The sequence below is a fragment of the Prionailurus bengalensis genome, chromosome F2 (genome assembly GCF_016509475.1).
Source record: "Prionailurus bengalensis isolate Pbe53 chromosome F2, Fcat_Pben_1.1_paternal_pri, whole genome shotgun sequence".
Classification (NCBI taxonomy): Eukaryota; Metazoa; Chordata; class Mammalia; order Carnivora; family Felidae; genus Prionailurus; species Prionailurus bengalensis.
In genome coordinates, this window is record NC_057353.1 from 82,128,281 (window position 1) to 82,139,915 (window position 11,635).

Below are 11,635 nucleotides of genomic sequence, written 5' to 3' on the forward strand. Positions count from 1 at the left end.
CTGTGCCCGGTGCCCAGTGTGGGCCAATCAGACAAGTTGTGCACGAGCCGCAGTCCTCCCTCAAAGTTGGGCCTATCCTCCCACCAGGGCTAGAAGGTCTCCCAGGTGCTGACATTTGAGCAGGGGGAGAGGCTGGGAGTCTGCTGGTGACCACCTTGAAATGGCATGGAGACTTCTGTGCTGAGGTTGTCATTCTTGCACATGTGGTGGTTTCAGAAAAGAGGTGTGAGGGGAACAGAAAAGTGTCACCTTCTTTACCCTCGTCCTTACTTCTCCTTTAAATCAAACCAGAGCTTCAATTAGATAAAACTACCATAATATAAAATCCAAGATTCCAGTGTTTTTACTAGATTCACAATATTGAGGTGTCACTACTATTTAATTACAGAACATTTTATACCCCAAAGAGAAACGGGCTTCCGCCAACAGCCAGGAAGCGTAGGACCTCTCTTGCAAAGTAGGCAGTTATTTCTGCAGGAAAGCGAAAAAACATTTGCAAAGAAAGTGAGACTTCAGGTCAGCAGCGGTGAGGCGGTGCCACACGCACGGTCAGCCCGGTCCTTCCCCCGGGGCAGCCACGAGAGCGTCCGACGCCAACCCTCCATCTGTGCCCCAGCAAGGGTGTGCAAACTCTGGCGAAATCATGAGGCTGATGCTCTGAAAGTCTCTCCCCTTCCAGCAACTGTAAATAATCACAAACTCGTACAAGAAAACTTGCGTGAGAAAAAAAGAGAGGGCTCCTAATTCCCGAAATGAGAAGAATCACAGACTAGGGAGCAGCCCGCACAGCAGACCCCGGGGACGGGTGTGGGTCCAGTTCCGTGAGGGAAAGGATGCGAGGCAGAGGCCCAGGCAGGATCAGAAGATGGGACCAGAAGCCCACGGGAAGGCAGGACTGTGGAGAATGGACAACGTGGTGCAGAAACTCGGTCCAGCAGCATCGGGAAAAGAGAAGGAAGCTGAGCTCCACGAGGCTGGGGCTGAGGAGGACTATGTTCCCGCCCGAGAACGCGGATGAATGCCCTCAGGTTGGCTGAGGATCCTTCTCGCTCCGGTGGAGCCTTCGGGGGCCCCCCCAGGCTGAGTAATTCACACAAACGTGGCCCTGGGCAAGGGACCGTGCTCGGGTAACAGGAAGAGGCCACCTAAAGGCTCAGGTGGAGCACAGCCTGGGCCCAGGCCCCACCTGCCGGGAGACCAGATGTCCCGGGAGTGGACGTCAGGTTTGTTTGTTATTTTATTTCATTTTATTTCATTTGAATTTTACTTTATTTTTGAGGATTTTTCTAACGTTTATTTTTGAGAGAGAGACAGAGAGAGGGAGGGAGGCAGGCAGAGAGGGAGACAGAGAATCCAAAGCAGGCTGCACCCTGTCAGTGCAAAGCCCCGTGTGGGGCTCGAACCCACAAACCATGAGATCATGACCTGGGCTGAAGTCGGATGTACAACCGACTGAGCCACCCAGCCGCGCTCGGAGGTCACGGATTTTAAAGGCAAGGCTATTTGTGTATGGAAAGAATGACAAGGCATAAGACGATGATTCTTAAGCACGGTGTCTCCAGGTAAGAGGAAGGATTTTTAGAAAGAGCCCAACGGACACCCACAGCCAAGCCTCAGGAGATGGCACGCAGGTTACACGAACAGGGACCCCCACGAAGCCCTCATACAGCACGGCTGGAGGAGCACAGAGAAGCAGGAAACGACCCGGAGACGCTTTCACTGCAGGATGTTTGCAAGATGTGTGACGCCACTCTCGATCCAAGGTCCTTCGAGGTGGAGGAGGCACCAAGGCCTCGAGAGGAGGGCCCGGCGGCGGGGGTTCCGCTGGCATCTCTGCCAGGGATGAGCTGCGAGGCCGTGTGGCTGCACGAATTCTCTGAGCCTCGGCTTTGCCGCGGGCGACACGGGGACAGTCCCGGTGCTCAACTGCCAGGGCTGCCATGAAGATCAGGAGAGCCTGTGCCCCGCTGCACAGAGGGACTCACACACACTGCCTCCGGGGCAGCAGTTTGGATTCCGGGCCTGCCCGCCAGCAGCCAGCAGGTGTCCCCACAGGGCAGGGCCTCAGGGAAGGAGGCTTGGCAGTGGCAGGAGCCACAATCCCCCTGCTGAGCACCTATTGAAGCAGCTGCGCTTTCCCAAGGCCCACCTGCCTCCCTGGGGCCTGCGAAAGGGGAATGGCTGCATAGAGTGCCCATGGGAAGACCTCACAGCTCGGCGGGAGAAGAGCTGGGCCAGCGTGGCAAGCCCAGGCTCCAGCTTGTGCCCGTGTGTCCCCAGGATCCCCAGGGCCCTCTCTTCCTGCCTCCACGTGCCCTTCAGCTGCGCCTGGCTGGGGCACGGAGAAGACCTCCTCCCGGCAGCAGCCCTCCTGCACCGGGCCCAGCAAGGAGGGCGCACAGTCTTTCCTCCTCCAGGGAGTCCGCACAGGGAACACACGCCAGCGGGCCACTGGGCGGGCGCCCGGGGCTGGCCCAGGCACATGTGTGGCCCCTCCGTCATTGCTTTGCTGTGAGCTGAGTGCCCAGTTCTCCCCCAGTGAGGTGGGGGTGGGGAAGGAGGGGGAGCAGAGCCACCCCACCACTCACCCTTGCCTCCCGGCCCCTTTCCACGCCGGGGGTGTCACCTGGCCGCAGGCAGCGTGGGACAGGCTGCTCGCTCCTGCCATCTAGGAGATCCCAGCCGCCTCACAGCTGTCCAAAACCCCTTCCTCCCACGAGGTCAGGGGTGGCCCCTGTCCTGAGGGCCACCGTGGGAGGCCAGCCGGGCACGGCACGCAGACGGCTTCGTTAAAGGGAGTGAGTGGCTGTGCCTGGCCGAGGTGGCTTCTCTGTGGTCACCCTGCAGCCCGCCAGAGGAGATCACCATCCTCCCTGCTTTCAGAGGAGTCTCATGGGCCCAGATGTCCACCTCAGCTCCTCGGTGGCTCTTGTAAGAAACAATACTCCTGACCTGCTTACCCAGGCCCTCGGCTGGGTGCTTCAGTCACAGTCCCAGAGCACTGGCAGGGCCAGGAGGAGCCCAAGTGGACTGAGCAGAGCAGGGAGGGGGACGACTCACGGCCCAGCTTCAAGGTCTAGGCTGGCAAGACCAATGCAGACAAAGAGTCTGGCCTTTGGAGTGGCGGTGAGCAGGACAGGGGCGCCAACCTGTCTGTTGTGCGTGGGGGCGGGTTGAGTACAGAGGGGATATGAGATTGGACAGGCAGGTGGGGGTGGGGGCGGATCTGAAGCCCCTGGAGCTAGTGTTGGGGGCTACGGGGGCCAAGGCCCTCCGATGGTGCTCCTCGCTGGAGAAGGCACAGGTGGCACTGGGCTCACAGGCAGGACCCGCGGCCAGATTCATCCCCCTGCCCCTCGGTGCGAGGCGCCGGCTGGACAGTGCTGTGGCTCCAGAAGCAGGGTCCGTGGGAGAAAACAAGGGTGGCCGGGGGCAGGCAGAAGGGGGCTGGCAGCACCGCTGGCCCGACGGCGCGGTGACGTGACTAGTTGATGGCCCGGAAGGTGAGGAGGAGGGGGGTGGAGGGCACGAACACGAACTGGTAGGTCATCTTTACATCCTCCTGCCTGAGCGTCTCCACCAGGAAGCTTTTCAGCACCTAGGACAGAGGCACGGGTTCCACCTGGCCAAATGGTCAACCCCGATGTCCTGGTCCACCTTCCCTCGCCTTTCTGAACCCTACCTTTCGGGTCAGGCGCAGCGGAGGAGAAGGAGAGGCCGGTGGTCCCCAAGCAGGCCACCCGGCACCCCCAGGCCCCGCCCACCCGCAGGCCACGCCCTCCCCGGTGGCATCCCGTCCCGCCCCGGGGCCACCCAGGCCCGCTCACGTGGTGCAGCAACAGCAGCATCTCTGCCTCTGCCAGGCGCCGCCCCAGGCACTGGCGCAGACCAAAGCCGAAGGCCAGGTGTGGGTATCTGGTGCCAGAGCCCCTGTTGTCCAGCCAGCGCTGGGGATGGTAGCACTCGGGCCTCTCAAACACAGAGGGGTTTCGACCCAGGGAGTAGAGTTGCACCTTGACCACTGTCTGCGGAGAGGTGGGGAGGGGCGGGGTCGGTGGCCCCAGGAGTGAGAAGGTCACGCGGGCTTGGCGTCTGCTGGAGGGGCTGTGGGGCCTCACTCACCCCTGCCGGGATGTGGTAGTTCTGCAGCACCACGTCCGAGGTCACCTTTCGGTCCACAGACATCCCCACGGGGTACAGCCTGTGGATGGGGGCACCCGACAGGGTCCTCAGCTGTCCCTGGGACCCTCGCTTCCCTTCGGCCACCTTCCTATCCCAGGATGCGCCGGCCTGGGGGAGCTGCCGGCCACCCTCCCGGGTCGCCTCTGGCAGCGGGAAGCCTAGATCACGAGGAGCTGCTTCCTTGCACCTCCTGAGTCAGACAAAGTTCCCTGAGCCTGAGCAGCCCCCGGACACGGCGGACACGGCCGAGGATGGGGCCCGGGGCATTGAAGTGGGATCCCAGGGGGAGAAGAGCTCCTAACCCTTTCGGGAGAACGGGACGAGGTACAGGGTTGCATCTTGGGCGAAGCCGCTTCTCAGCCCCAGGACCTGGCCACAGGCTCCCTGAGCACTGCCGTCCAGACAGTGGGGCCAGGACAGAGGCGGCAGCCGGGGCCTGCCACACCCACCTCAAGGTCTCCTTGAGGGCCGCCCGCAGCAGGGGCAGCTCCGAGGTTGCGCTCTGGGGATCCTGCGAGATCCTGGCCTCGGCCCCCAGGCTCTCCTGGCGTAGGGCCTGCTGCACTTCAGGGTTTCGAGCCAGCTCAAAGAGAGTCATCAACAGGGGGTAGACCGTCTGCAGGAGCCACGGGTGCAGGGCTCAGACCTTGGCCCAGGCCACGCACCTCAGCTCCCGGGGCCTCTCCACCCCGGAAGACGGTCCTCCCTTGGGGGGGGGGGGGTCGCCTCAGATCCGCGGTGACGTGGACGCCCGGAGAAGGACTCCTCCCAGGGATCTGGGACCTCAGGATCTAAAACCTAACACCTGACTCCCTCAGGGAAGGTGTCCCCAGGCTCAGTAAAGATCCAGGCCTTCTCCAGCCCCTTCGAGGCCTGGTTCTCACCCTCCTCTGGGGTCCTTCCTCTCACGGGTGTGTATGGGGGGGGGTGTTCTACTGCCCCAAACCGTTGGCACCCAGTAGGATTGTCGCCCGGACACCCGCAGGCAGGTCAGCCCAGACCTTGTGGTCGGAACACGGACGGCCCGCCCCGGCCCCTGAGTCGGCTGGAAATTTGGGGAGTTTCTCCACCGCAGGCCTGTGCCTCTCCTCGGAGCCCCGGGTGCCCGGCCCAGAGCACATCACAGATGCTGGTGCGTGAACCTGGGGTGGAGGGCCAGGAGGCTCTGGCTGCACTCCACACCCTGCGGCCTGCCCCCACCCGCAGGCTGCATGCCATCTGTTCTCTCTCGCACAAGCTGGAGCCCTGTGCGCCCCTTTCTGTCATCCGCCCGTCACCTCCAAAGCATCTCTGACCTGGGGCCAAATGGACTCTGTGCCTGGGAAGGGTTCCTGGTGCAGGCAGCCCTCCAGCTGCATCGCGGCCCTTCCCCTCTTCCCAGGACCCAGGCGACTGAATGGTGTCTGTGCTGCTCACGTCTCTGGGCTCGTCCACCCTGCACTGGGCCTAGAGTGTGGCATCCCACTCGGGGAACTGCAGACCCCTTCCCTTGAGGGTCAGTTCCCGGGCCCCCCGCCCCAGGGCAGAGCCTTCCGTCAGCTCAGAACAGGAGCCTGAAGGAGACACGGGCACGGGGGGCAGGCAGCCTGGGGTCAGGAGGCTCCATGGCCTAGGGCAGGGCTGGTTGCTGTCCTGACCGTGTCCACGCTCCCGGTGGTGAGCTCGATGGAGTTGGCCCGGATGGCCTCGAGGCTCAGGTCCGCGTGCGTCAGCAGCTCCCCCACGATGCCGCTGTAGTGCTCCGGGCGGCTGAGGGCCACCTCCTGGTAGGTTTTCTGGATGGCATTGTTGGCTGTGGGGCACGGAGAGACAGGGGCCGGGGCACTTCTCCTCATGCCCCTGCCCATCAGCCCGCCTGCCCCGTGCCACGTGCTCAGCACCGGCCCGGCCCAGACTCCCCGCCAAGCGTCTCGGGGCCACAAAGGCCCCCGAGGCGGCCTCAGCCCTCCCCCAGCCTGTGGTGACAGGAAACCGGGGACCCTGGTGTCCCTGGCATTCAGCGCTTGCCCGGTCTCTGGCCCTCACCATACTGGAAGATGTAATCCCAGGACTCAAAGTGCTCAGCACCGGCCCGGCCCAGACTCCCCGCCAAGCGTCTCGGGGCCACAAAGGCCCCCGAGGCGGCCTCAGCCCTCCCCCAGCCTGTGGTGACAGGAAACCAGGGACCCTGGTGTCCCTGGCATTCAGTGCTTGCCCAGTCTCTGGCCCTCACCATACTGGAAGATGTAGTCCCAGGACTCAAAGTGCTCCTTCCACAGCTGGGTGCTTGTCCAGCGCGATAGGACCCTGGGCACGAACATGAGCTGCGTAGTAGACTTTAACATGACCTTCAAAGCCCGGAGAAAGTTCAGGCTGGCAGGACTTGGGCTGGGGCCAAGGAGGCCCAGCCGCTCTCCAAAAAGGGCTAGATTGCTGGCTGTGGACAGGGAACGGTTGCTGAGCCCAGGGTGGCCGGCAGCGTCACGGGGGCCTCGGCCCCGTTCCCGGCCGGTCCCGGCTTCCCCGAGCCCTGACCCCCCTTCCCTCCCACCCTGACCCCGCGGACCTTCTATGGTGTAGTAGAGGATGCTGGGCTGGATGTCCACGGTCAGACTCCCCCGGGCATTCTGCAGCACTCTCGACTTCAGGGCCTTCGAGAAATCCCTGGCCACCCAGTCCACCATGGGCAGGTACTTCTGGACGGCCTGAGGCGACAGCACGTCTGGGTTCAGCTTCAGTCGGTTCATGCGCCATTCGGGCCCGTTTCTGTAGAGCAGAGAGAGGCGCTTCAGGGGAGCCCGAGTCAGCAGCCTGGGGCCAGCCCTGGACCCATCCTCCTCGTCTCCAAGGGGAAGGGGCGAGGCAGGGAGCGGCCCGCTGGTCCCAGGGGGCAGGCTGCCTGCCTGGGGGCGTGAGCACCAGCCCTTTCCCTCAAGGAGGCCTCGTGTGCTGGGCCCAGGGTGCCCCCGTCGAAGGTGGGGCTGAGCCCAGAACTTCTGCCTGGCAGTGCCGCCTGGGTTCGTGGAGTTTGCTCACGCACACCTGCAGGCCCCTTGGCTGGCACGTCAGCAGCTGTCCGGGCTCTCCCTGTCCCTGAAGGCAGGGGAGAGGTGGGCCAGCCAGCTCCAGAGTGAGGGGCCCCCGGCAACCTTCTCCCTCCAACCCCCCCTGCTCTGAGAATGATGCTTCTGGGCCGGTCCCACGTCCCCTGTCCACCCAAGAGGACACACACGCACACATGCACACACACACACACTCGTGCGCACACACACACACACGCGCGCACACACACACACACACGTGCTCACACACCCACCCACCTACAGCTTAGCTCCCGGGCAAAGGTGCCTTCTTCCCCCGTCCCCCGTCTCCCCAACCCCCCCTCCCCAGCCCCGGCCTCTCTCCTCCTCAGCCACCTGGGCTCTAGTCAATGCCAGTGGGTCCTCAGGCCCCAGCACAGCACATGCTGACACGTTCCCGAGCCCCTAGCCCCGACTCTCCTCCCGCTGCCCTGGGCTTCCCGCCCTGACCTGTAGGAAGGGAGAAGCCCACCCCGCACGGGGAGTCCGCGGAGGCCTGTGCAGCCTGGGGGCTCCCTGATGGCAGCGATCATCCGTCCTCCTCTCTGAGGCCGTGGCCCCGCCGCCCCTCCTCAGCCCCAGGACACATATGATCCCCAAGGGGTGGGCACCCAGCGGGAGCCGGCGGCCGCTCTCCCGCCCCAACCTGGACGGGCCTTGGGCAGGCCCGCTTGCCATCAGCCCTGCCCCGCCCCTCCCCGCCCCTGCCCGCCCAGACTCCCTCTCACAGCAAGAACACGCCACATTTGTGCCCGCGATGCTGTCGGTAGGCCAGCCAGGGGTCCACGGGCGGCCGCCACGGTTGATGGCCGTCCACTTGCTGTAGCCTCTGCACATCCTCGGGCAGCATCAGGAGCACCATCTGTGTCCCTCCCACGTCATACCTGTGGGACGAAGCTCAGAGCCCTGCTGGGGGACCCGTGCCCTCCCCCAGGCCTCACTGTGCAGGACCGAGGCGGCCCGTCTCCCGTGGGCCCGTCCCTGCTCCCGGACTGGGGCTCTCCCGGAGCGGGCAGTCCCTGCCGCGGTCTGACCCAAGCCTCTCCTGCTCTGCTGTCCGCGCTCTGCCCTCTCAGCCGCGGCCAGGGAGTGCTCCCTCCTCCCCAAGAGCCGCAGTCTCCAGGTGCCAGGCCCAGAACCCCCGCTGCTCGGCACCCACCCCGCCTCCCCGGGGACGGGGACGCAGAGCACAGGCGGCAGTGCGCCTGGCCCGGACTCGGCAGCCGCTAGGGAGAGCCGCACAGGTGCTGTGGCTGAGGTGGGCGGGGAGGCCTTTACCTGAAAATGGGCCCCAGCTCCTGGAAGAGCTGGTGCATCTCCAGGTGAAGGTTCTCCAGGCGCCGCTCCTTCCAGATCTGCAGCAATCTCATCCACTTGTTGCCGGGACAGCGCGGTATGGCTTCGAAGGGCAGCACCGCCTTGGGGGCCGGAGCGGCTCCGGCGCCCGGTGCCCGTGCCCTGCCCGGGGACGGCCAGGGCCCTGCCAGCCACACTCGTGCCTTTGCCCCGAATGCCATCGTGCTGCTCCCTCCGCCCCCCGTCGGCCCAATTCTTTTATCTCGCTGGAGGCCTGGGCCTGCGGCCTGATGGCGTCATGGGAGAAGTCGTCCCTGGACCAGGCCAGGAAACCCGCGGCGGGGGTCAGGGCTGGAGGCCTCCAGAAGAGACGGATGGGCACCTTGTGCCACGATTTCGCAAGGCCTGCTGGCTGCTGGATGTGGAGAGCAGGGTAGGGTCTGGATCGGGGGCTGAGTGGGGCTGGCGGGGTCGTGAGCACTTCCCTCCTCCCCGGTGGGGGAAGGGAGCAAGATGGATGGGGCCCCTTATCTAATCGAGAGACGCAGGGGCCTGCGCTGTTCTCCTCTCCTTTCTACGAGGACCAGAGCAGGAAGCAGTGGGCAGCCGTGAGTCCCACAAACCGCCGTGCCTTCTGCCCGCTCTTCCCAGATCACAGGCTGGGTGCAGGGAACGCCCACGTGAGCCGACAAGGGTCCCCGCCGGGAGGGCTTTCAGGGCACTTAGGGGACTCCGGCGACCCAACCGTGGGTGGCACCGATGTGGCCGGCACCCCGTCTCGCTGGCTCTGCTGCCTCAGCTCTGGGGCAGCGAATGCCCAGGACACGAGCAAGCCACTCCTCAGGCGGGGAAATGAGGCACCGCTTGCCTGCCCCCCCCCCCCCCCCGTGTGGCCCCCCGCAGGGGCGGCGCTCCGTGCCCAGGCCCTCCTTTCTCACCCGGAAGCCTGCGCTCAGGGGTGCGGACCCAGAGCTCAGGCCAGTGGCGGGAGGATCAAGTCCACAATGGGGGCTGTGGGCGGGGGCTCCCACCCTCTGGAGGGTGGATCCCGGGTTTGGGGTCCCAGGGCACCTCACCCACGTCAGGCGGGGTTCCCCCGAGGTGGCTCTGGCCATCGTCGTTCCCATTTTCAGATGAGGGGACACAAGCCCTGGGTTCCTGCCACCCCCAGGGCCCCCAACGTGTCACAGGGGCCCCGCGGCCCTGGCTCCTCTGGGCCCCCAGCCCTGACCGTGATTTGGGGAGGGGAGGGGGCGATGGGGTAGCCGCAGCTGGGGCTCTGGAGGCAGCACGGAGGCTGCGTGCGGGTGTCGGTGGGAAGGGCCAAGATCTGCGTTCTTCAACGTTACTTCAGTGGGATCCTGTCCCTGCTCCAGTCGTTGCCCCGGGGAGTCTTCGGCGGGGCGAGGAGTCACGACTGCCCAGGCCCCTTCAGCAAGCTGCCACGTGCGCGTGCCTCAGCCCCGAACGGTGGGCACGCCTTGCTTCGGCAGAGGAGCAGGCTGAAGCCACAGCGGCCCAGGCCAAGCCGGCCCCGCCTGCTGCCCACCCTCCACCCCCAGCGGCGGCCCGGGCGGCGGGAGTCGTGGGCGCCCTCTGGAGGCCCGCGAGCCAACTGCAACCGCGCCTCGGGCCCCGCCCCCAGCGGGGACTGTCCCCGCCCCCCGTCGTCTGCCCACCGCGGGTCCAGGCGGCCCCTCTTCTGGAAGCGCGGCTCTTAAGGGGCCCTGGGACCCAGCGGCTTCCACGCACGTATTTCCACTGCATTGCGCTGCCAACAAGAGTGTGGGCGATAGGAAGAGCCGGCCGAAGTGGGGACCACCGGCCAAGGCCCAGTCGGGGAGCAGGGTCTCTGCGGCGGTGCGTTCCCACCGCTGAATTTGCGGGGTTGGAAAGGAGTGCGTGCACCCGTCCTTCCGCGCTGTAGTGAGCAGGAGCCGCCACGGGACGTGGCGCAGGACAAGCGCGTCATCGTGTCCGGGCACACAGCGGGCTTCCCAACGCGAGTGGGGAGCGCTGTCCCAGGGCCCACGTGGGAAGGACGCGCGACCGTGGAGGGTCAGGTGACAGGACGGCACTGAGGGACAAGAGACACGTCTCGGAAGCTCACGACAGCACGACACACTCTGCCTGGTTTCCAGCACGGCTGAAGTGCAGACAACGCAGTGCGCCAAATAACGGCCGTTTACCACCAGGCCCCAAGGCCTGGGAGAGACAGGGACTGAGTGATGAGGCCTGGTGTTGGGGGACTGGAAGGCGGGTTCCCTGGGGATGTGCAGCTAGAAGTGCGATGCCGCTTGTCTTCTAGGACTTGGGTTGGGTCCGGTGCTCGTTCCACCCCCAAAGAGCGGGTCTGGGAAAAGGCAATAGGTCTCGAGGCCCCTGGTCCTCTGCAGGTGGTCCCCGGCTACCAGTGCATAGAGGCTGCTTCGGCCGGAGTGGGGGTGGGACACAGTCCCCAGGTTGCTGAGGGTCAAAGGCAACAGCGGCCCTAGCCTGCTGCCTGCTGAGGACAGTAGGGGGCAGGGCCCCAGCCACCTGGTCTAGAGCTGTGAACACAGGGAGTGCTCCCACAGCCATCCTAGGGAGGGGAGGTGCCCCCGGGCTCCGAGCTGACTGATGCTCGGAGCTCCCATTCCGGTGTAATAACCGGCTGGAAACAAACCAGCAATCCGAAAACCAGAGAATGGATCCCACAGCGTCTTGCACCTTATGCATCCTGTCAGGACTCCGCGGTCTTGTGGGCAGCTCTGAGAGGTCAAGGGAGTCCACGCGCAGCATGCCGGCCTTCTAGCTTGATCTTCCCAGCCCGGCCTCATGGCCTGCAGGGGTGCCATGGCTTAAGATTCAGTCTGTGTTTCTTGAATGAACAAACGCCTGAGCACATACAGCCCTCGTGTGCACACACCAGCCGCTGCCCGGCGCGCGGTGTCCCCTTCGCCCCTGGGTTCTCCGATGCCGTGGAGAACACAAATGGCTTTGTAGGGATCAGGGCTTCTCCAAGCTCCACACCTTTGTGCCTCCTGCTGCCTCCCCAGGATCAACTCTGGCCCCTGAGTCTGAGTCTGTATCATTCATATTCTGCTTCCCTGTCCTAC

At 64.8% G+C, this 11,635-nt stretch overlaps 1 protein-coding gene across 2 annotated transcripts; it reads right to left on the reverse strand.

Moving 5' to 3' along the window:
• Positions 1-2,291: 2,291 nt before the first annotated feature.
• On the reverse strand, positions 2,292-8,758 carry LOC122496110 (cytochrome P450 11B1, mitochondrial-like). Of its 2 annotated transcripts, XM_043602253.1 has the most exons (9): positions 8,520-8,758; positions 7,970-8,125; positions 6,728-6,927; positions 6,395-6,598; positions 5,820-5,974; positions 4,632-4,798; positions 4,123-4,201; positions 3,828-4,025; positions 2,292-3,598 (listed from the first exon to the last, which is right to left on the reverse strand). In XM_043602253.1, the coding sequence occupies exons 1-9, from the start codon at positions 8,756-8,758 to the stop codon at positions 3,485-3,487; spliced, it is 1,512 nt and encodes a 503-aa protein (XP_043458188.1). In that variant the 3' UTR covers positions 2,292-3,484. The 2 variants fall into 2 exon arrangements, with proteins under 2 accessions (XP_043458188.1, XP_043458189.1); XM_043602254.1 differs by lacking the exon at positions 3,828-4,025.
• Positions 8,759-11,635: the final 2,877 nt, after the last annotated feature.

Excerpts from the sequence above, each read along its gene's own strand:
- LOC122496110 (XM_043602253.1), bottom strand. The coding sequence starts at position 8,758 with ATGGCATTCGGGGCAAAGGCACGAGTGTGGCTGGCAGGGCCCTGGCCG. Across the intron at positions 6,599-6,727 it reads CCTCTACTACACCATAGAAG|CCAGCAATCTAGCCCTTTTT; the intron begins GTCCGCGGGGTC and ends CCCTGTCCACAG. Across the intron at positions 4,202-4,631 it reads GCCCTCAAGGAGACCTTGAG|GCTGTACCCCGTGGGGATGT; the intron begins GTGGGTGTGGCA and ends CCCCATCCACAG.